The following is a 26,071-nucleotide window of genomic DNA, read 5'->3' on the forward strand; positions in this document are numbered from 1 at the left end:
TTAATAACACTCCATAACCTAATACATGTATTCCAATACTGAAATCTGTTAAAATTATTTTACATTTAAAGAAAGGCAATTCCTTAGACATATAGATAGAAGTAAACATGTAAACAATTTAAACCGAACTTCAAATTCATACAAAGTGATTTTTTTAGGGGTTGGCTTTTACGTTGCAATAACACAGTGTACGTCATACGGTGGCTTTCCAGCAATACTGGTGGAGGAAGACCTCAGATGCCCGGCTGTGCAATATTTCAGGCATGAATGGTCACCAGAGTAAAATCGATACGTGGCAAATCTTACCTAATGTTGATGCCGGTATTCGTATTGAGGAACTCACTGTCGAAGTTCCATTCACATTTCTGGCTCTGATATAAAAATCATACGTAGTATTGCACATCAAGTTACTCGTACAAGCATACTTTAAATCTTCCGCCAGGTCATCACGCATTTCTTTCCCTTGTTCATTTATGTATGTCACAACAAGCCCTTTCATTGGCCCATTTTCATTTATAGGTGCTATGGACTGAAAACAGAAAAAAAAACCTAGTCATATCGCTTAAGGCATTTTTTGGGTTCATTTTAAAGCCAATTTTAACACAATTTAGATCATATCTTGGCAGTTTTGTTTTTCCTGGGTTACTAACCAGGAATAGGCAGTATCTCTAAAAGTGATCGAAAAAGTTTTTCATCCTGTAAGTAACGTTCCAATGAAATATAGATAAAACACTACATGCTACAGGCATATAAACATGCTGAATTCTCAAGAAGCCACAATATGAAAGTTTCTGACAAAGTCATTGAATTGAAAGTCTGTCTGCCTTACATGTTACAAGTCACTGGGTTAGATATCTGCCCTTAACCAAAATTAATGAGTTATTCCATTGAATGTTTGTCTTACACTCTATAATAAATGACATAAGAGGTGCCTAGTTCTCACTATACAAATCTTTAGATTTGAATGGGTTGGTTGTGTTCATTAAACTGTTTTGAAAAACTTACCTTTAAAGGAACACAGATACTTCTTTTAGTATAAGGTGCATTACAATCGTTCGGATTCCAGCCGTAACCCCCCGAGACAACCTCAGGGCTTGCACTAGGAACTGAAAGTTTATAAAATTCTATTCAAAAATACCTACATCAAATAAATAATGCAGTTCTTTGTTGGAAGGTGGTTTAAGTAAAACCATATTATTATATAAAACTTACTGACTTTCTTTATTCCTGTATTTGCAGGGGGTAGACTAGATTTTATTTTCATTCTTATATAAAAAACTATGGCTTTAATTAAAGCTATGTTCAACTTAGTCATTTCAAACTTGATTATTGTCATGGCTGAATTTTACATTGTACCAACACAAAGAAGGTGATAAGGCAGCTTGTGGAAGACCACTCCTTCAAACACTGTATGAAAAAAGTTTGAGAAATTGTGAATTATTCCCCTAAATCATTGTGTTTTAATTTTTAACTTTTCAAATATTAATACTCACAATCAGAGTATGTCATCGCCTCTGTTTGCCTCGGATCACTGAAAAACCCTGCCTCCTCTCCTATTGGCTGTATATCTACTGTAAATTGGTACTTTGTGTAGGGATGTAGATTACAAAATGTTCTATTGTGGACGTACCTTTCCGTTTTATTTGTTGTGTTGAACTTAAATATCTAAATGAAAGAAAACTGTGTTTATTTAAGGTATATTAAGCTTAAATTTAAAAAGTTATGGCCTTAATTTGTTAGTAACTGAATTCCGTACTTTTATAATTCTTTTTTTTCTCTTTCCCACTTAACTGTTTCTTAAGATGTTGTTGAACTACATATTTTTCACAACTGTAGTTATTGCCTGGATACCACTTTTTCTATTTTTAGTAACAGTGACCTTGACCACAAGGGGCCCAAATGCAACTTAGTTATACTCAAAGTTAGGCAATGTCCTTGATGTAAGGAACATGAAAAATTTAGTCATTAACAATCAAAATTTATTTTCAAATAATTTTGTACTCACAATGAAAAAATACCGTATTTTTACTCATGTTGTTTCTAACTTCCAAATTTTCTCATTTATGTTTGGAAATATCAAAGAGTCAAACTTCAATGCAAGAACTTTACCTGTCCCTTATCCCACTTGTTTGTTACGCTCACCCTATGCTCTTTAGGATACTGCATTTGGGAGTTAGTGGTTCTCCACTGCACATAAATACATGTACTGTTTACAGTTCTAGACGTTAATTCAGTCACTGGTCTGGGCTTCACTAAATATCAAAAACAAACAAAAAGTCAATTATGTATTGACAATATTTAAGTTCAATGAAAAAATGAACAAGAATGTTAGTGGCATTTTATTTTTTTTATATTTCTTTTGTTGGGTTTTATGTGCTCCAACATGGTATAGGTGACATATAATATTAGACTTTCAAGCTTTAGTGGTAGAGGAAAATCTCAGGTGCCTTGCTGTTCATTATTTTAGGCAAGAAACAGGCACCTGAGTAGAACCATTGACGTTATGTGAGCTAGCTGGAGAGTTTCGTCACATGAAAGATCCCAAAGTCCCTGTCAGGCTTTGAAACCACAGCAGTAAAGGGAAAGTGGTTTAAAGTCAACGACCTTAACCATTTGACCACAGACAACTCATAAAACTATAAAATGCCATAATTTTTCCAATGAAGGGGTAAAAGATTGTCATTTATCATATATATAGAAGTGAATTAAGACTTGTGATCAAATATGTCTGCCTCTCAACCTAGGAACTGCAGGTTCGATACCTTTTGGTGTCACATACATGTTTCCTCATATCACACCTATAAAAGGTTAGTTCTAAAAATTAGAAAAATAAAATGTCTTCCTCTTAATCTAGCAATCACAGGTCCAAGCCCTTTTTGGGGTCACAAACATATATTTTCATATGACATCAATATGTATAACCATAAGCTGACTAAAGCAGTTATATAGGATACTTTAACCTTTACCCTACTGTAACAAGAAGCGAGCTAAATGTTTGTCACAAGTAAAGTGCCTGGCCCGCCAGCACATGCATGCAGTCTGACCAGGCCTTAAATTGTTGGCAGACTAACTGTAAACTTTCATTTTGATACCTCCTTAGATGATAATTGAGATAATGATAAAAATGCGAAGGGGGAGCAGTGGCCTAGTGGTTAAGAGGTCTGTCCCTCAACCCAGGGATCATGGGTTTGAGCCTCAATCGGGTCATGGCCATGTTTCTTCATATGACACCAGTACTGGTTGGTTCATTAGGAAGCAGATTCGAAAGTGATTAATGTAAGCTGCCAGAACTTGTTTCACAATCGAGCTTAAATAAATATGTTTTAGATGATAATTAAAAGTTTTGTAAACAAAAGCTAGAAAAGTCTGTTTAAGAAATTTATCAGGTTAAGGGTTAAAAAGAAATACAAACCTATCTGTGAGGTATCCACTGTGAAGTCAGAGGTATCATTTTCACCACATGGCGACTTCTGAATCAGTTGTATATCTATGGGCTTCATAGTAAAGTCACCTTTACTAGAGTTAGGCCAGTAACAGTAGCGGTACTGTTGGTCCAATTGTGAACAATTGTTCCAAACTAAACTATAACTTGGTATCCTCCTAAAAAATGGGATATATCATATTCAGAATATTATTTTTGCAATTTATCACAATTCGCTAATACTTCAATGTCACAAAAGTACTTCAATGTTTGGAAACTTCATACATTTTGCTACCAAAAGGCATTAATATACAATTATCTTAGATCATACTTTATACAATACTATGGAATATTTGATATCATATTGGCTTTTAACACATCTTCAAAGCACAGTAGGAGACAGTTGAGGCAGATACCACTGAAATAGGACCATTAATGAAACAAGAGGGCAATGATGACCCTATATTGCTCACCTGAGAACCATTTCTAGATATTGTCATAATTTCTTTCAGTGCAGAAGTAAAAAATTTTATCACACAAACCATGGCACAGGAGTGTAATAAAGCCATTTAATAACAAGAGCACCGCTAGGCGGAGCATTATATGCCCGAAAGTGTTTTTTTTTTAGTAAGGATGAAGCATTCATTAGACATGGGAATAAGCTGTTCATCCTATAAAATTTTACAGATGTAGGTTGATTTATACTTAAGTCCTTAACCTTAACCTTTGACCTTGTGACCCTAAAATCAATAGGGGTCTTCTACCTTATATGGACAATCATCCTATGAAGTTTGAATATGTGGGTCAAATGGAACTTAAATTATGCTCCGGAAACTGTTTTCAGTATCAAGCGTAATAGTGACTTGACCTTGACCTTTTGACCCCAAAATCAATAGGGGTCTTCTACCTTATATGGACAATCATAACTTATGAAGTTTGAACATTGTGAGTCAAATGGAACTTAAGTTATGCTCCGGAAACCAAATTGCTAACGGACGGAAACTGTTTTCTGTATCAAGGTAATAGTGACCTTGACCTTTGACCTTGTGACCCCAAAATCAATAGGGGTCTTCTACCCAATATGAACAATCATCCTATGAAGTTTGAACATTGTGGTTCAAATGACTTAAGTTGATGATCCGGAAACTGTGTTTCAGTTTCAAGGTAATAGTGACCTTGACCTTTGACCTTGTGACCCCAAAATCAATAGGGTCTTCTACCCAACATGGACAATCATCCTATGAAGTTTGAACATTGTGGGTCAAATGGAACTTAAGTTATGCTCCAGAAACTTTTTCAGTTTTAAGGTAATAGTGACCTTGACCTTTTGACCTTGTGACCCCAAAATCAATAGGGTCTTCTACCCAATATGGGACAATCATCCTATGAAGTTTGAACATTTGGCCAAATGGACTTAAGTTATGCTCCGGAAACCAAATTGCTAACGGACAAATTGCTAAAGACGGAAACTATTTTCAGTATCAAGTAATAGTGACCTTGACCGTTTGACCTTTTGACCCCAAAATCCAATAGGGTCTTCTACCCAATATGGACAATCATCCTTATGAAGTTTGATTATTGTGGGTCAAATGGAACTTAAGTTAGGCTCCGGAAATTGTTTTCAGTTTTAGGTAATTAGTGACCTTGACCTTTGACCTTTTGACCCCAAAATCAATAGGGGTCTTCTACCCAATATGGACAATCATCCTATGAAGTTGAACATTATGCGGCAGATGGAACTTAAGTTATGCTCCGGAAACCAAAATTGCTAACGGACGGAAACTGTTGTTTCAGTATCAAGGTAATAGTGACCTTGACCTTTGACATTTTGACCCCAAAATCAATAGGGGTCATCTACCCAATATGGACAATCATCCTATGAAGTTTGAACATTGGGGGCCAAATGGAACTTAAGTTATGCCTCCGGAAACCAAATTGCTAACGGACAAATTGCTAACAGACGGACGGACGGACGGACGGACGGACGGACGGACGCCAGGGGGTATAACATAATATGCCCTTTCGGGCATATAAAAACGATATTACAGTAGTGTAATAACACTTTGACGTGACATCATTTGCGCTATATAATACACATAGCGTTAAAGTGCCCTTAGACATACACTATTAGGCACGTCAATGAAAAATGACTCTTTTTAACAGTTTACCGTAATTATTTTATATATGTGATAAATAGAACATTATATTTGTGTAGATTCAATACTAAATTTATTGAACACGTTGAATAAAACAATATTATGCTTGCTAGTGACTCGCATAATATGATTTTATTCAATGCATTCAATAAATTTAGTATTGAATCTATACTCATTCAATATCTTCTATGTAATGTGCATCATATTTAAGGTCATCCAAGGTAAAATTTTAAAAACCCCCATAAAAATAACCCAAAAATTTAAAAGATTGATGGTAAATTTTGGGGTTTTTTCAAAAGGTTTTTTAAAAAAACTTTATTTTTAAAAAACTGTACAAAAATTCTGGACATAAATAAAAAAAAAAAATGGCACAAAAGTTTACAATCTTGTTTGAAAAATATTGACAATTGAAGTAAAAAAGTTGAGCTAAAAAGTAGCATACATGTTAAATAATTATTCTCATAAAAGTAGCAAAATGTAAACAAAGTAGTATTTTGACTTCCATACAAAACACTACTTCACTATAACTGTACTTATTTCCAAACAGCAACAGATGAAAAAGATAGTTCAGGTAATACGCCAATAGGTTGGGTTTTTTTGTTACTAAAAATACCAAAATTAAAAAAGCTTTTGAGAAATAAATAAAAAGTATTTCTGAGGCATAATGGGCCTTTAAAGCTGGTTATATAATAAAAGCTTACCACTGAAATGTGACATAAGGTGTGAACCCGTTTCTATAGGTTGTTCCATCATTCCATGTACAATTCATGGAGTCAAGATAATTATCTACAACACAGTTCACAGCTTCCAATTCAACCGGCATGGCTAAAATAGTAAAAATAGCTTTTGGTCATGTATAGATAGATTATCATACATGTATGTAATAATAATATTGTTAAATTTTTAAAAAAGATCAATTCCACAGGGTGCCTGAGTTTTTAATACCTTTCTTATGAATCTATTACTTTATAAAACAGTGGGTTTTATACATAGGATATTTACTAAGTAAAGGGGTGGGCTAGGGTAGGTGTTTGGGCGTGTTAGACGTCAGGCACCTGTGCATCAATTTATACATCAAACAGACATTGACACTGGCGCCCCCGCTTTCTACTATTTTGTCAATCTTGACTCTAGGTCGAATGTTTTTTGGCTACATGGGACACAAGTTGAAAATTGAAAATCTTTTACTAAGTCATTCAATGACAAAAACTCTACAAATACTGAATAAATCCACAAGCAAACCCCAAGGTGCATAACTACACATGCTGATCAACATATACTTTCAGGACAACAGATCAAATACATTTTGAGTTATGCATGAAAAAGTCTATAATTAACACTAAGTCAAGTACAATAACTCTAACAAAACTAAAAAAAATCCACATGCAAAAGTCCCAAGGTGCACACAAATAGAAAATTGGAAATTTTTACAAAGTCAAGGGCAATAACTCTGACAAAGCAGAATCAATCCACAAGCTAAACACTAGGTGCACAACTTCACATGCTTATTAACTTCCTTTAAAGTTTCATGACTTTTTTTAGCAACATGCCACAAAATATGAATATTGTTAACTTTTACTTAGTCAAGGGCAATAACTCTACAAATACTGAATAAATCCACAAGCAAACCCCAAGGTGCAAAACTACATATACAGAACACCATTCTTATTAAGTTTCATGACTCTAGGTCTAATACTTTATGAGCTACGCACAACACAAATTAAAAATTTCATATTTTTAATAACTCAGGGGCCATAACTCTGACAAAACAGAATAAATCCATAAGTGAAACATCAGGTGCACAACTTCATATCCTGAGCAACATTCCTGTAAAGTTTTATGACCCTAGGCAAAATATTCAAATTTTTAGCTACATGCGACACAAGTCAAGGGCCATAACTCTACAAATACTGAATAAACAACACACAAACAACCAGGTGCACAACCACACCTGCTGATGAACATTCCTGTAAAGTTTCATGACTATAATAAGTCAAATACTTTTTGAGCTATGTGTGGCACAAGATGAAAATTGTAAATATTCACTAAGTCAAGGGCAATAACTCTGACAAAACATATAAATCCACATGCAAACACTTAGGTGCACAACTACACATGCTGACCAATATTCCTGTAAAGTTTCTTGACTCTAGGTCAAATACTTTTTGAGCCATGTGCAATACAATAGGGAACAGATGGAGGGACAGACAAGGGTAAATCTAAATGCCCCCTCCCCCAATAGTGGGGGCACAAAAAATGTTCAAAATCCTGTGCATTTAATTTTTCAATATTTCAATACAGTACAAATGTTAATTATGGCACATAATTTCATTTATACCAAGTCCTAAAATTGCTTTACCCTAAATCTATGTATAAAATTTAAAAAATAGATAAATCTTGAACAAAGAAAAATAAATCAGAATAAAGAGTTTTTCCTGTGTATTACTGGTAACAATTAAATTGTTAAATTGCGACATAATTAAACTATACATTCTTACATTGGTTTTTAGTTTATATATTAGGATCTTAAATATAGAAGTGAACAAATCTGAAAAGGGTGTATAGGGCATGTGTAATAATGGCACTTTTGTGTGCAATATGTCTATGAAAGAGGGGTTTAAGGTGGTGGTGCCTTGGGTTGGTGGATTTGCTGGATAAGTCACTTTAATACTGATGAGATAACTATTGAGATTGGAGAAGGGACCTGGGCCAAGACACTCAATGGTGGAGTGTCTATGTATTGACAGACATCTGGATAAGAAATTTTTCACATTCTGTCTGAACAATGATGCTAAGTAAGACTTTTAAATAAACAACTAGGCACTCAACTATACTCAATGATTGACAGTAAAAGGGGCAAATCTCAGTAGAAAATTAACTCAAGAGTTATGGGATAATGGGAACTATGACAATCATGCTGAACAACTATGTGAAGTTTCAACACATTCCCTTAAGTAGTTTTTGGGGTACACCAATTTAGCCTGGGTTACTACAATAGCTCTCTTTATTCTGCTAAAAATCAAGCTAAAATGTGACACAAAAACATAATAACATTAAGGGATACAATGGATTATGTCACAATATATAAACACTTAAGGAATGGATGTGATACTATAACACTAAATGACATATTCTAACACGACCCGCAGTTTTCCCCCATTGAACATAGAAGAACCGAAACCGTGTGTTATCATGCAATAAAATCACAATTTGACTAAATATATTTAGACATGTGACGTAATCATTATACACGTAACGTAACCACTAAAATGTGATGCGCTGAAAATAAGTACGGAAACAAATCAGGGGCATTTTAGGTTAATATCAGGTACGGCAGCATTTATGTGTTGATGTCGTGTTAGAATCAAAATGATATATCCAAATCGGTGATTTTATCGTTGATAACATCACTGTTTGTTGTTCGGATGCGCATCATTACATCACTCAGGCTACGCCCTCGTGATATAATTCCTCGCATCCGAACTCCTAACAGTGATGTTATTGAGCGACAAAGTCACTGTTTGGGATATATTATTTCTTAAAAACAAGTCATTTTAAACATTTAGGGACACTATTAAAAGGGATAATAACTAAATCATGTGATATAAGAAAAGGTAATACCTTAACGAAAAGTTTCCTCAGAATTGTTGACAGTCCATTTCAATAACTAATTTAATAATTAAACACTTAGCAAAATCAAAGAAGCATAACTTTTACAAGTTAAAGAAACATCATTGTTATTAAGTCAAAGAAACATCATTGTTATTAAGTTAACATTTCTACATGTTAAACACTTGTAACAAAAGGTTTGTTATTAAATGAACACATTTTGGATGTTGTTTTTTTTCTAATTAATAGTTGGTCAACGCTTCATTCGTGCTTTCCAACTTAGTTAAAACTTGAGGGTATTTGCTATTAACTTAGTATTAAGTTAATATTTCTTGTACCTTAACACTTATAATTACCAAACTTTGTCAACAAGTTGAATGAACATTTCATTGATGCCTGTAGTTTACTTAATTATTTACAATGTTTAAATTGGATTGGATGAAGATTATCATTTTATGCGCCATGTTTACACAACTGGTTGTTTATTTATATTTAGTTCAGATATCATAGATGCTAGTTCAACTAATTATTGTTAAAGGAACTCCACTGAGATTCCAAAAGCCTAAAAACATAAAATTTAAATTATTACATAAATCAAATGAGGCACGTAAAACAGAAAGGAAATGCAAAAGATAATTAAGAAATATACTCAGAATTTACTTGAAAATCGTGTTGTTGTGCTATTTTTGCCTGATATAAGTGAAAAGCATTGCAACGTTTTTAATTTTTGGGTCTGATTTCAAAATTAAAATAATCATTCTGGGAAAACAGAATGAAGTAATGATCTGAAATTTTGCAAACATGTTCTTTGTTGAGACCTAAATAAAATAACACATTAATGTGGAATAATTATTTCCATTCCCGACATGTCAAAAAACCTTTGTGGAGTCACTTTAACACTAAAAAGGTATCTGTAATTAATCTTTGAATTCTTACAAACCAAGTTAAAATTTTAAGTTATTTGTAAATAACATTTCTTGGATGCTAACTTAAACTAAGTTAATAACACTTAAAGATATTTATTAGGTTTACACTTCATTAACAGAAACTGAATTTAATTTATTAAAAACAACTAACTATCTCTGTTGACTGTTAAATATATGTAATTAAAGTTACATTTTATTAAGATTTAAATCCAAGTTAACAGTTAAACAGACATTTTGTTAGTAAGTTAATATTAACATTTTTTATGCTTACGGTAAACGGTAATAGTTGACACATCACCAAGCATCTCTTTATCGTTAATAATTCCAAATGTTTCCCAGTAAAGGCACTTTACCCAAGTTTTAGTGGTAACATTGTAAAGTGTAAACATGGATACAGTTTGGTTCGTCATGGTTACCCGGTCTTCAGCAACAGGCACATACAACGTATTAGTACTGGAATTTTTTACAGCGAAACCTATGGAATGGCTAGAGATTGGAGTGCTTTGCAATGTGCAGGTGAAGGTGGCATTCTGGGTGGTGCACTTTTGGGGGTCAGTTGGGTCAAGTTTGCCCTCATAGTTGCCTGTAATAAGAAAATTTGAATGCTATATAGATCTACGAGTATAAGTTGGGGCAATACAAAAACAATTGTTTGTTTCTGATGTCTAGCCATTGGCCTTTTTTCCCTCTCTTTTCTATCTTGGTCTTTTAATCAGATTATAATTTTTCTTGGTTTTAATAACTTTCTGTTAACATTTGTTCCGGACCCTTTCATTTTGGAAAGCAACATTAACCTTTTACCCCATGAGTATATTGTGAAATATGGCCGTTTTCATTGAAAAGCCTCCTTTTACAAGTTCAAACTGCTATGAAACTATGAAAAAAACTTCAATACTGATGAAACTTGGCACAAAGGTTGACTGGACCATACCCTCTGTAACCTTCCTGTTACCATGGCAAATGGGGGGACGTTTCAAAATGGCGAAAAATCACTATTTTGCAGTTTTTTTTTTCCCATCAAAACGGATTTCAAAGTGCTGCAACTTCTCAACCAATTGAGATAGAAGAAAGGACTTTCAGCATTGGTTACTAGTTACCCTAAGATTAACCTGAGGCCATTTTTAGTCTGTCACATGTCAAAAATTTTCTTGGCGATGAGGGGGACTACTGCCCCCTTCAAACCCCCAAAACAAAAGGGGGCACATCCCCCTTCAGGCAACCCCCTGATGTACCATTTTGATGGGGTTGGTGTCGAAAAAGTGGTCACTTTATTAACAACATTTTTCTAACGAAAAACAGTGTTTTGGGGCCTTAATAGGGCATATTTCACTGTTTGAAGCCTCAAAAAGGGGGAGGGGGGGCAAAAAGCAGTCAAAACACATCTATATGAGGGAAAAGGTTAAGAAACAAACATTTATTTCTATGTTAACATATTACATAAATATATACATGGGTAATATAACTTACAGTAAAGTACATTTCGTACATTTAACATTGTCACAACTTCTTTTGATGTGTTACAAGCGTCGCCAAGTGTACAACACACAAGTAGACCATTGTCAGATCTACTGACATTATACAATGTAAATTCAACAGACTGTTTTCCATTTTTATTAACATCATTCATTTTTCTGAATCTTTGTTTTCCTGTCATTATCGAAATTTCATTCTTTGAACCCAAAGAACTGTTACACCTAAAGGTGACATTTGACGAAATACAAACTGCTGGGTCTGTTGGAAACATTTGAATGTCTGGTTCCCGGCTATCTTCTGAAGAAATTACTGTAAAAATATACATTTTTCTAACTGAACACTTGAAACAGTTCTACAAATAACAAGAAATGTAGCAAATACATGTACACTTTTTACCTGTCCATTTAAAGATGGCCATATTCTGTGACAGTCAATACATTAGACCCTTGGCCTGCAAACTGAGCCTGCTACCAGTGTAGACCAAGATAGGCTGCACATTTTAATGTGTTACTTTTTTTAGTATCCCAGATTATGGTCTGCACTTGTTTGCTATTCAGTCATTACATATTTTGAAATTTTCCCTAAAAATGATGAATGGTTTTATCCAGATTGAAAGATAGACAAGTCCATTAAAGATTTTAAGCAGGAAAAGGGTTAAATAATCATCACTTTCAGAAAGAAGGGCCATAATAGCACAAACTCATTCACATTTATCCTGCCATAATAGCACAAACTCATTCACATTTATCCTGCCATAATAGCACAAACTCATTCACATTTATCCTATCACTTAAGCTTAGAATCATAGTTTTGTACATTTATTTTAAAATCAAGACTGTGATTTGTACAATTACCAAAGTTTTGTGGGGAAAATATTGGCACTAAAAGCTGTAAAAATTGTAGAAATTAAGAGAATTTTGTAATGTGCTATAAATTTTGGATTCAGTATATGAAGGGAGTTGATTCTGTGTACAGTGTCAATGACTTTAACCCAATTGAAATAGAAGACGATCATTCAAGGTGTCAATAAAATAAATAGCTTAAAAAAGATCCCAACTAGAGAAGCATTTTTACTGACACTAAAGCTTTATCTGGGTGAAAATACCCCATGCTGCTAAGTTATGTACTATGTTATTTCAAGGATTGGAAATTGCATTACAACAAAATTATGTGAACAGAAAAAAAAAAATTATGTGAACTGCACAATTTTGACATAAAATTGCACAAGATGAGGTTTGTACCAAAAAAGATATTTAGATATACAGGTTGGCCATACGAAATTTTATGTCTCTCTCTTAATGTCTCTTTTTTTTTCTGGTTTTTATGCTAAATTCTAACATATTTTTTTTATCAAATCCTGGCAATGGATCAACCTTACCAGCTTCCTGAATAACTAACCTGCTTTTCTGGATAACTAACCAGCTTTCCTGGATAAATAACCTGTTTTTCTGGATAACTAACCAGCTTTTCTGGATAACTAACCTGCTTTTCTTGATAACTAACCAGCTTTTCTGGATAACTAACCAGCTTTTGTGGATAACTAAATACCAGCTTTTCTGGATAAGTAACCAGCTTTTCTGGATAAGAACCAGCTTTTCTGGATAACTAACCAGATTTCCTGGATAACTAACCTGCTTTTCTGGATAACTAACCAGCTTTTCTGGATAAATAACCTGTTTTTTCTGGATAACTAACCTGCTTTCCTGAATAACTAACCAGCTTTTCTGGATAACTAACCAGCTTTTCTGGATAACTAACCAGCTTTCCTGGATAACTATGTACCAGCTTTCCTGGATAACTAACCAGCTTTTCTGGATAATTAACCAGCTTTTCTGGATAACTAACCAGCTTTCCTGGATAACTAACCAGCTTTTCTGGATAACTAACCAGCTTTCGTAGATAACTTAATACCAGCTTTCCTGGATAACTAACCAGCAATCACCTGCAGTTTCTCAGCAAGTGACAACCAAATTATTACTGTAACATTGCCATGAGACAAATGACTTTAAAGTCAATGTCTAAATCTATTGTCACAAAGATTATTAATATTGAAGGTAATATTTTACACTCAAAGGACTAAATCTAAATAACCTAAAATCAATGCTAAATTTGATAAAATTATGATTTTTACATTTTGATACTCCAGTGACTGATTTTTTAAATATTATGAATCTCTGACAATGAAAACTTTGAATAACTGTCACTTACTCTCAGAAAAAAATAATGAGGAACACATGGTAAAATAGTAGAGCTGAATCAGCCATCTCCAGTGTAAGCTGTAACCCATTCTGTACACTAAACTGATGAAATGTCACTGTAATTGGAACCAAACCATATCTTTATACACAAAGTCAGCTGAGCTTCTGAAATGTAAAAAGAAAGAGAAAAAGGTAATACACAATAGTAGATGTTGTTATCCGGAAGTCAGCCATTTTTTTTTGGAAGCTGCTTTTTTTTGTTTGTTGCCCTCCATATTAGCTGATAAAACTCCAAATATTTTTTATTCCGAGTAAGTCTGTTCAGTTAAGGTATATCAGACCGAATTTACTAATAAATACATACTGAAGGTGCTGTGAAAAGCTTAATATCCCTTTCAGATCCAGCAGGTTATGGTTAAGTTAAGGTTGTTGGCTGTAGTATTATAAATTTCAGTCATGAGCTGGAACATAACTTAATTATATGCCAGATTTACTTGTCAAAATTCACATATTCATTCATATTAGTCTGAACCTTAAGCCAAAAGACTTAATCCATAATAAAGAATATTTTGGGTTTTTTTCCCCAAAGCTAATCGAAAAATAAATGCAACAGGTTGACTATCTATTGTGGCCAGTAGTGCACCTGTGACCCTTAAATAATGGTAAAAGTTTGTGGTTATCAGGGAATAAACTGGGAAAATCCCACATCTGCGGAGTTCCCTATAATATCTATTTGGGGCCACTTATGTACACAAGTCAAAATTTACATATTCAGTCATAAGCCAGAACCATAATTAGGAGCCAATTAGGAGCCAGGTTAACCAGTAAAAATTCACAATTATTTGTTTGTTTGTTTTATTGGGTTTTACGAAACACCCACACAATATAGGTCATAATGGCGACATTCCAGCTCAGCTGAACTGAAACCTGTGTAGAACCACTGATGTTCCATAACCTAGCTCAGGATAGCTTCCTCAACTGAAGGAAATCCAAAGTCCCTGTTGGGATTTGAACCTACAGCGGTGAGGGGTAAATGGTTTAAAGTCAACAACCTTAGTCTACGGGCCACTTGGCCATTGGCACCCCATTTGTTATAATTATGTTATGAAAAAGTACAAAACCCTGACTATATAATCATCATTCTTTTACTCTAACTTTAAAGACAATCATAATTCATAATCATCAAAATATTGATTTGATTAATATGATTATAACAAATATAATTATATAAAATTATAAAAATGATATAAAATTATGTATAACTATCACCATAATTAACATAGTAAAATACAATTTTGATGAAAAATTAAAACTTTTCAATATTTAATTCAGTCAATTTTACTCACGAAAGCAGAATTTCCTGTCCTTAATACCTTACTCAATATTTTAAAACATTTGAATTTCCATTTTTTTTATGTCCATGCTAAATTTATCTTGTCTAACTCAATTAAAAACAACACTATATTGGACAAAATCTAAATTCCATCGTACCTAATTAAAACTCCAGCTGACTCAGCAATTTATCATCATAATTTTATTATGAAAATTAATATTCCATTTAGTTACATTTTTATCACTTTAATCGCACGTTTCTTTTGTGTGTTTTTTCTTAGCCAATCAATGTAATCTAATTTTTTTAAGATGTCATATTTCTTGGAATAATTGTAAGAAAAAATTTCGTTACAATTTAAGAGTGTGTCATTATAAAACTCCATGTAAGTGGTTTAATTTCCTGACGAAATGTTGAGATAAACCTACGATGATAATCTACTATCTTGCGGTATGAACTGTATTATCAATTACTTAATCTGTGTGAAGTGAAGTAATATTTTGATTGACGCTGATTATAAATTTCAAGCAGATTAAAACAAGGTTGTTTTTTTTTTCTTAAGGAAAACTTAAAGAAAAGCATTTAATATTGTTTCAACTTGAGAGGAGTCGCCCACAGTTAGCTTTAACCCACCAGTCCTAATCCCACCAAGAAACATTTATTGGAAAAACCTTGTTAAAATTTAAGAGCTATCTGCAGCCAGCATGTTTCACTAATTTCGTATACATGTATAAGCAAAAGAAAACAAGGGGCATAATTCTGCAAAAGACTTTTTTTTTTGCAAATATAATAACAATAAAATTGTCATCAAACGAAGTTGAATTCTTCAAATAATTCTGAATATATCTAAAGAGTACAATTGAAATCTGTGCCAAAAATGAAAAATAATTCTTAAATCTTACTTTAAATTATCAACAAGTTTAATCCCTTTTTTACCTGGAATAAATGGCTTTTTTTATATATATATAACATATGATTTTAACACTACAGCAATTCAAACTTAACTGTTACACATAATAATATCCCTCAAACTTTAAGTACCCAAAATAATGATAACATTACCTCAAAACGACAAGTTTAAGTGGTCTTTAATTATCCATATCAACCACAGGACATTTTATCATTTGCCTGATGTTCAATAATTAAAGCACTATGAGGAAGATTTTTTTAATACTTTAAAATTCCAAGGTCACACACTTACAGATTTCAATTTTTTTTTCAATTTTATTCCTGTTGAAAATGAAATGAGCCGTGTCACGACAAAACCAACATAATGGGTTTGCGACCAGCATGGATCCAGACCAGCCTGCGCATCCGCGCAGTCTGATCAGGATCCATGCTGTTCGCTATCAGTTTTCCTACTTGTTATAGGGTTTGTAAGCAAACAGCATGGATCCTGATCAGACTGCGCGGATGCGCAGGCTGGTCTGGATCCATGCTGGTCGCAAACACATTATGTTGGTTTTGTCGTGACGCGGCTCAAATATGAATTTGTATCCGTCACTTAAGTGCAGTAACAGGTTTACTCCTATTGAAGTATATATTAAGGAATTCAAACGTTACTCAGCACACAGTGAAGATATATTCTTTAATGAATTCCTAATACCAGTGTGTCGAAATACATCGATCTTCTTTGAGTGATCGCAAAAACTGATGTAAAAATTGAATTTTATAAGCTCGCAATATATGATACAGCGATCAGAACTACGAGGAACTTGTTCCCACAATGACCCATATACACATTAAATTGCATAATGCTCGCAGTAAATGATACAGTAACACATTGTTTCTACACTATGAATACTATATCTTTGAAAAAGCAATGCAAAATTTATTCAAATTACCTGCGGCCACACTGATCACGGCTTTTAAATATTAAGCAATGCATAATCGCGTACCTATTAAATTACTAATTGATATCAAGATTGATTTTCATTTTTAAAATTTCCTTATTCTATTAAAGTTTATTAAAAGTCTATATTTTTAATTTTGTTTTACTTAAACACACCTTAAATTTCATGGTTCAATAGGAAGTATAATACACAGCTGTAAAAACAGATCAAAATTATTGTAAAATTCCTGAACATACACAATAAGTACGTCAGGTTCAGTTAATTGTGCATTTAACCGCATTTACAGCCTTGACATTTTTTATCTATATCAGCAGTAAACTGTGTGGGTAGATGGATTAGAATAATTACACATATTTCACATGTTTTAAATCTATGTATGAAGGTAAAGTCGTACTGTAAATTGCTTTCCCGCCAAAAAAATCTAACATCGACCAATATCGTATTTCTGAAAAGTTATTTTTTCAAAATCTTTGTCATTAGATTATTTACAATCACGCATGATCAATATATATCGATAAAACCATATATAAACTTTTGATAAGCATTATTGGAATTACCAAAACTAACCAAACTTAAAAAAAAACATGCATGCAAACTCGCTGTACTTTTATAAAAGGCGGCTATTTAAGTTTTCTGAAGCCAGAACTATTTATGACTGCACACTGCACAGCATTATCTAAATCATCTCAAAAGAAAAACGTAAAACTATAAAAGATATATACATTTCGATATTTCTTCAAAACGAACTTGAACATTAGTAAACAAATGGATAGATTGAAAAATTCAGGCGTTTCATGACAATGCAATACAACTGATGCGTTTTTCCAAATGCAAACTCAGAGTTTCCCTTTATGCTAAGACAACATGTTTACTTACATCTGTTTGATTTTAGCCTGGTTCCAGGATATTACGTCTCAGTAAACTACCCTCGTAACATGAAATCAGACAGTCGCACTGTCGATTATTTGTATACGGAGATAAGAAATAGAGGATATTTGTTTAGTTCAGTGTAAGATCGGAATATATTTCACCGAGTGAGCACCAAAAGGTATATTTCACGAGTGGCGCAGCCACGAGTGAAATATGAACTTTTGGTGTTCACAAGGTGAAATATATTTCGATCTTACACTAAACTAAACAAATTTTCTTTTTATTACATGCACAGAAACGTTTTAAAAAGACATTAAACCTAATACTGAATGAAAAGCGCGCTAAATAATAATACAACGTGACGTCATTTACGACGTCACGTCATTAAGTTGGTACCCAGTACTGTGCACGCTGGTATTTCACTGAAACAACGTAAGGGGCTTAAATTCAAAACAGTGAAATTATCAAAGTGGTAATTTCACTGTTTCAAACAGTGAAATTACCAGTTTTATATCACTGATATATTTCTATAAACCACCGAAAAGCATGTAATAAAACATGGTCTGTCTATAGTAAAAAAGATTTTGCAACAATTTAAGTAAGAAATTTAAAATAGGTCCTGAAGTGTAAAGCTGATGTATGTGAATGTTTTTTATGTACTTGTATTTTTATTGACGACTTGCAAAGTAAAGCTATTAATTATTCCGCAGTCAACAACGTGTCTTATTCAAAATCATATATGACTTGACTGCTTCGCAATAGAATGATGACAAGATAAATGAATGCGTGACCAAAATTACTTTTGGATAAAAAACAAACCTGAAAATTTTACCTTTCACATCCCATAATCCTATCTTGTTTCAAAAACGCCATTTAGACCAACTTAAACTACCTTAATATACAATGTCCACAGTACCTCAAAGGAGCTATACAACATTAATTTCACCATTAACGCACCTAATAATTAAGGGATGTAATTAACACCACTGAATTGACATAATACCACAGGTTTGATGAAAACTTTTGATAAAAGTTCAGATCATATCTGAGCCCAAACAAGGTTTTACACAATTATCAACTTCCCTCTTCTGCTGATTATTGATTAAAACAAACAAACAAAAAACATGTATTTATGCCATAATGTCCCGGACGTCCCTGAATAATTTCCATCACATCAGATGTCAGATCTTATGGGTGTACAAAAAAAAAAAAAATCACAAAAATTCTGTTAATATTCAGGTATTAGATTATAAACTAATGCAGAACCTCCTTTCTGAAGAGTATTCATCTAAGTTTAGAGGAGCATGCATATTACATGCCATAATGTCCTGGACATGTCATAATGTCCCGGACATGCCATAATATGCCCGAAATATAGGATATTTGTGTCAAAAATATGATAAGTATAGGATAGATCATGAGTACCAGTTGGATGTGAGATTTATCAACGAGCGAAGCGAGTTGATAAATCTCACATCCAACTGGTACGAGCGATCTATCTGACTTAGACCACAGATAGTTTTCTTTGTTTAAGGTGAAGATTAAATATGCGAAAACAACCTTTTTCTTCGACAATTTCATAGGGATATCCAAATATATGTTATTCAATCTATTTGGCCTTATTGTAGGAAAACAATTGCACGAGAAAATGGCATAGTTCGTGTTTTTTCATAAGTTACTGAATACGCAATCTTATGAATAATATATTTCACATTCCTAAATAAATTCTATCAGAAGAAAATTGGGAAGAATTTAACATTTCTGAATGTGATACATTACAATTTCAATTGAGCGTAAATCAACTCAGGATTTTTGTGATTCCTGTTGATTCCTCATTTAAACGATTTAATGACGTAACACCATATTACACAGCGCTTGAATTATAAGCGCTTACCGACAGAAATAATGGGCGATGGCTGCTTATCAAGAAAGTGGCTCGTTGGAGAAATGGGCAGGTAATTTTCATTAAGTTTTTCTTATTGCTTAAACAACCCTAGGGAGCAGGATATTTGTTGGTTGTCTGGCTGAAATTGAAAATATTTTACTTGACGGATAGATTAGTTTATTTACTGTATGCTTTATATACACCCTGCACTGGCTTTTTTATCTCATTCATGAACTGAAAAAAAAATTACAAACGTCCCTCTGAAGCCTTAAAGCATAACATTTCCTAAGCGTTGCAACAGCAGCCCAGTCACCGTTCCGAAATTCCACCCCTTTCCCCACGAGTGTTATCCCCTCTCCCCAAAGTACATCTACAGTGTCTACTATTAAGAGTGAGCCGGGCATAATTCATGGTGAGATTATTGAAATCACAGTGCCTGAAAATATTAGCACCATCGTCTTAAACAAAAGCGGTCGTAAAATTTAGATATAGATTTATATAGATTGATAAACGCATTTCATTTCATTATAGATTGATAAACGCATTTCATTTCATTATTGCTTGTTTTTTTTTCTTACTAACAAATACAGTACATATTCTTGTAAAATGGTGAAATGACGAAATACATTGGTCAAAGGACTATGTTTTTTTAAGAGAGGAATTACACTTTTTACTTCACTATATGTATTACATAGAAAACTTCCCCGCATAAAAGCGTGCAGATAACGGATTTTTCCTTTCAGTTGAATACAAACATGATAGTTATATCAAACACTTTACTGTGATGTGTGGGATATATCAAACACTTTTAAACTTCTCTGATTGGCCGAGAGAAAACAGCTGTGGTCTAAAGTTTAATAGTGTTAAATTTTAAATGCCTTTTGTAACATTGTCGATTATACATCTTACACCTTTATTATCGTCAAAGACCCAGCAAAAGTCCATCATTTTAATATAACTCTCCACCCTGACCTCTGGTTTAATCCTCGGCAAAAATAGAGTGAAAGTCAAACTTTTTTTACTGAACACAAAAATGCAGTTGACTTGCTTTTTAATTCAATTATAACAATCAGGGACACATTTTTTAACACCTTGTGAGAAAAGCAATTAAGGTTTATTTGTTTGTTTATAAACATGATAAATTGTAGTTTACTGTGCATCTTTAATCAAGATACAATCAAAAAGCCTCAATAAGTTAGAATAATTAATGAAATTTCATAGAGTGAAAACTGTGTCCAAGTTTTAAGCTTACATGATGAGGTGGTGGGGACTTAATTAAATTAAGTATCATTGTCATTTTGCTGAAGAGTGTGCTATAATTCATACATGATCTATTTTTTATACATCAAACATCATCTATTTAAACTGCCATCAAACATGATCTATATTTTTAATTACATCAAACATGATCCATTTTTTATTACATCAAACATGATCTATTTATACTGCCATCAAACATGATATTTTTACAGTCATCAAACATTATCTATTTATACAGTCATCAAACATGATCTTTTTACAGTCATCAAACATGATCTTTTTATACAGTCATCAAACATGATCTTTTTATACAGTCATCAAACATGATCTTTTTACAGTCATCAAACATGATCTTTTTACAGTCATCAAACATGATCTTTATACAGTCATCAAACATGATCTATTTATACAGTCATCAAACATGATCTATTTATACAATCATCAAACATGATCTTTTTATACAGTCATCAAACATGATCTATTTATACAGTCATCAAACATGATATTTTTACAGTCATCAAACATGATCTTTTCATACAGTGATCAAACATGATCTTTTTACCATCATCAAACATGACCTTTTTACAGTCATCAAACATGATCTATTTATACAGTCATCAAACATGATCTATTTATACAGTCATCAAACATGATCTATTTATACAGTCATCAAACATGATCTATTTATACAGTCATCAAACATGATCTATTTATACAGTCATCAAACATGATCTATTTATACAGTCATCAAACATGATCTATTTATACAGTCATCAAACATGACCTTTTTATACAGTCATCAAACATGATCTTTTCATACAGTGATCAAACATGATATTTTTACAGTCATCAAACATGATCTTTTTATACAGTCATCAAACATGATTTTTATACAGTCATCAAACATGATCTTTATACAGTCATCAAACATGATCTTTTTATACAGTCATCAAATATGATTTTTTTACAGTCATCAAACATGATCTTTTTACAGTCATCAAACATGATCTTTATACAGTCATCAAACATGATCTTTTTATAGTCATCAAACATGATCTATTTATACTGCCATCAAACATGATCTTTATACAGTCATCAAACATGATCTATTTATACAGTCATCAAACATGACCTTTTACCATCATCAAACATGACCTTTTTACAGTCATCAAACAAGATCTTTTTATACAGTCATCAAACATGATCTATTTATACAGTCATCAAACATGATCTATTTATACAGTCATCAAACATGATCTTTATACAGTCATCAAACATGATCTATTTATACAGTCATCAAACATGACCTTTTAACAGTCATCAAACATGATCTATTTATACTGCCATCAAACATGATCTTTATACAGTCATCAAACATGATCTATTTATACAGTCATCAAACATGACCTTTTACCATCATCAAACATGACCTTTTTACAGTCATCAAACAAGATCTTTTTATACAGTCATCAAACATGATCTATTTATACAGTCATCAAACATGATCTATTTATACAGTCATCAAACATGACCTTTTTATACAGTCATCAAACATGATCTTTTCATACAGTGATCAAACATGATATTTATACAGTCATCAAACATGATCTTTATACAGTCATCAAACATGATCTATTTATACAGTCATCAAACATGACCTTTTTACAGTCATCAAACATGACCTTTTTACAGTCATCAAACATGATCTATTTATACAGTCATCAAACATGACCTTTTTACAGTCATCAAACATGATCTATTTATACAGTCATCAAACATGATCTTATGCAGTCATCAAACATGATCTTTTTATACAGTCATCAAACATGATCTTTTACAGTCATCAAACATGATCTATTTATACAGTCATCAAACATGATCTATTTATACAGTCATCAAACTTGATCTGTATACAGTCATCTAACATGATCTTTATACAGTAATCAAACATGATCTATTTATACAGTCATCAAACATGATCTATTTATACAGTCATCAAACATGATTTATTTATACAGTCATCAAACATGATCTATTTATACAGTCATCAAACATGATCTATTTATACAGTCATCAAACATGATCTTATGCAATCATCAAACATGACCTTTTTACAGTCATCAAACATGATCTATTTATACAGTCATCAAACATGATCTTTTTATACTGTCATCAAACATGATCTTTTCATACAGTGATCAAACATGATATTTTTACAGTCATCAAACATGATCTTTTCATACAGTGATCAAACATGATATTTATACAGTCATCAAACATGATCTTTATACAGTCATCAAACATGACCTTTTTACAGTCATCAAACATGACCTTTTTACAGTCATCAAACATGATCTATTTATACAGTCATCAAACATGACCTTTTTACAGTCATCAAACATGATCTATTTATACAGTCATCAAACATGATCTTATGCAGTCATCAAACATGATCTTTTTATACAGTCATCAAACATGATCTTTTACAGTCATCAAACATGATCTATTTATACAGTCATCAAACATGATCTATTTATACAGTCATCAAACTTGATCTGTATACAGTCATCTAACATGATCTTTATACAGTAATCAAACATGATCTATTTATACAGTCATCAAACATGATCTATTTATACAGTCATCAAACATGATTTATTTATACAGTCATCAAACATGATCTATTTATACAGTCATCAAACATGATCTATTTATACAGTCATCAAACATGATCTTATGCAATCATCAAACATGACCTTTTTACAGTCATCAAACATGATCTATTTATACAGTCATCAAACATGATCTTTTTATACTGTCATCAAACATGATCTTTTTATACAGTCATCAAACATGATCTTTTTACAGTCATCAAACATGATCTTATGCAATCATCAAACATGATCTTATGCAATCATCAAACATGATCTTTTACAGTCATCAAACATGATCTTTTTACAGTCATCAAACATGACCTTTTACAGTCATCAAACTTGATCTATTTATACAGTCATCAAACATGATCTATTTATACAGTCATCAAACATGATCTATTTATACAGTCATCAAACATGATCTTTTACAGTCATCAAACATGATCTATTTATACAGTCATCAAACATGATCTATTTATACAGTCATCAAACTTGATCTTTTTATACAGTCATCAAATATGATCTATTTATACAGTCATCAAACATGATCTTTTACAGTCATCAAACATGATCTATTTATACAGTCATCAAACATGATCTATTTATACAGTCATCAAACTTGATCTATTTATACAGTCATCAAACTTGATCTGTATACAGTCATCAAACATGATCTATTTATACAGTCATCAAACATGATCTTTTTATACAGTCATCAAATATGATCTATTTATACAGTCATCAAACATGATCTTTATATACTGTCATCAAACATGATCTTTATATTGTCATCTAACATGATCTTTTTTATACAGTCATCTAACATGATCTTTATACAGTCATCAAACATGATCTTTTTATACTGTCATCAAACATGATTTATGCATCAGACAGTATAGGTAATATGGCAATTTTCCAGCTTTACTGGATGAGGAACACCCAAGGTGCCTTTCAAAGCATTACATGTATTTCAGGCACATTAAACAAGAACCTAAGTAGAATCACTGGTGTTAAACTGTATTAGCTAATACAGAATAGCTTCCTCACACGGAACAATTCTTTCCCTGTTGGGATTTGCACCCATATACATAGAGGTGAGTGGCAAGCGGTTTAAAGTCAACAACCTTAACCACTCAGCAATGGATACCCCTCCATTCAGATCAAAATAAAATTAATAATTTAAATAGAATCTAAATAATGTAGTATTAAAACTTACAGATCTCATTCATAGAATCCACTGAGTTACCCTTTCACAGCAATTTTTCAGACAGAAATAAAAACAACTATAATTGCAATAATTTCTTTCAGTGCAGTGAATATTGCCTAAACAGATCCACTATCTTCAGACCTTTCAAGTGTCTGATGTCAAAGCTCTGCAAACGTCCCCCCACGGGCAAAATATTTATAAACAATAAAATGTACCATGTGACCATGCAGATTACGGTCAAATATCTAATTATAACTCACTGTCATAGTTTCTATTAACAATAGACAAGGTATTCAACCTTGTGACATAATATTTTAATGTTTTTTCAAAAACCCAGAGAATGCGTGTAACTGTATCTGATCAAATTGCTGATTTGCCTATCCTGAAATATTCTTTTGTTTATCAGACCTTAAAAGGTATTCCGTATTTTTTAAAGACGATTTTTTTCTAAAGAAGATATTTCATTCATAAAATTTATTCAGATAAACTTACAAGTATATAATGTAATATTTTGCACCAGCCAAGTACAAAAAACAAAACAAAAAAAACTTTATGCAAGTAAAGAAATACTTTTGTCAAAATATTTTGATGTGTAAAAACTAAATTCTGGGATACATTTTTGTTCTACAGGTCAGAATCTCGCTTCTACATCAAAACATCAGCAGCAGCAGAAACAGACCTTTCTGTGAGGAGGGGACAATTTTTATTGCCAATACACAAAATAGCACAATATGAGACTCAATGCCTGGTACAATCAGTAGGCTAAGAAAAACTTAAAACATTAAGTCGAAAAATATTTTACACAGGAAGAGAAATTTTCCAAAAATATTTTCAGACCCAAATACATAAATATGTATCAATTCTATAATTATTATCAAAATATTTTACATAAATACAATTAACAAACCTATTTTGTTGTTGCTCTTTATTCACAATTCCAGAAATATTTTATATTTCACATAAGCCCAGGAATATTTAATACATGTTACAATGCACAGTTCATTAAATAAAGTGCAGGTATTAGTCACCCGCACTCCAGCTCATCATGCCCATTTATTGGCTAACTTTTTTGAGGGAATGACTTTTTGTGACAACTAAGAAAGAAATATCAATAGAAATGTCACATTCAAATGCTCTTTTAATTGGTTACTTTTTTCTGGGGTATCATATTGCGACAACAGGGATCATGTTTTTTTCATTAATTGCCTATGATACAAAAGAGAAAGAAC

The 26,071-nt window shown here is 32.5% G+C and overlaps 1 protein-coding gene across 5 annotated transcripts in view; it reads right to left on the reverse strand.

The window, feature by feature from the left end:
* The window catches only part of LOC132746027 (uncharacterized), a 35,814-nt gene extending 9,915 nt beyond the window's left edge, over nucleotides 1–25,899 (reverse strand). The window contains exons 1-9 of one of the 5 annotated variants that reach the window (XM_060735074.1): nucleotides 25,750–25,899; nucleotides 13,794–13,948; nucleotides 11,580–11,894; nucleotides 6,279–6,402; nucleotides 3,413–3,600; nucleotides 2,110–2,252; nucleotides 1,494–1,665; nucleotides 1,006–1,106; nucleotides 307–529 (exon numbers count right to left, since the gene is read on the reverse strand). In XM_060735074.1, the coding sequence (XP_060591057.1) occupies nucleotides 307–529; nucleotides 1,006–1,106; nucleotides 1,494–1,665; nucleotides 2,110–2,252; nucleotides 3,413–3,600; nucleotides 6,279–6,402; nucleotides 11,580–11,894; nucleotides 13,794–13,872 (1,345 nt within the window). In that variant the 5' untranslated portion in view covers nucleotides 13,873–13,948; nucleotides 25,750–25,899. Of the gene's footprint in view, nucleotides 1–306; nucleotides 530–1,005; nucleotides 1,107–1,493; nucleotides 1,666–2,109; nucleotides 2,253–3,412; nucleotides 3,601–6,278; nucleotides 6,403–10,383; nucleotides 10,696–11,579; nucleotides 11,895–13,793; nucleotides 13,949–15,129; nucleotides 15,235–15,274; nucleotides 15,428–16,015; nucleotides 16,157–25,749 lie in introns of those variants that run through there. The other 4 variants (XM_060735073.1, XM_060735072.1, XM_060735076.1 and 1 more) reach the window with 4 other exon arrangements.
* Nucleotides 25,900–26,071: the final 172 nt, after the last annotated feature.

The sequence above is a fragment of the Ruditapes philippinarum genome, unplaced genomic scaffold, assembly GCF_026571515.1.
Source record: "Ruditapes philippinarum isolate M1 unplaced genomic scaffold, ASM2657151v2 ctg2505_1_1_1_1, whole genome shotgun sequence".
Taxonomy (NCBI): domain Eukaryota; kingdom Metazoa; phylum Mollusca; class Bivalvia; order Venerida; family Veneridae; genus Ruditapes; species Ruditapes philippinarum.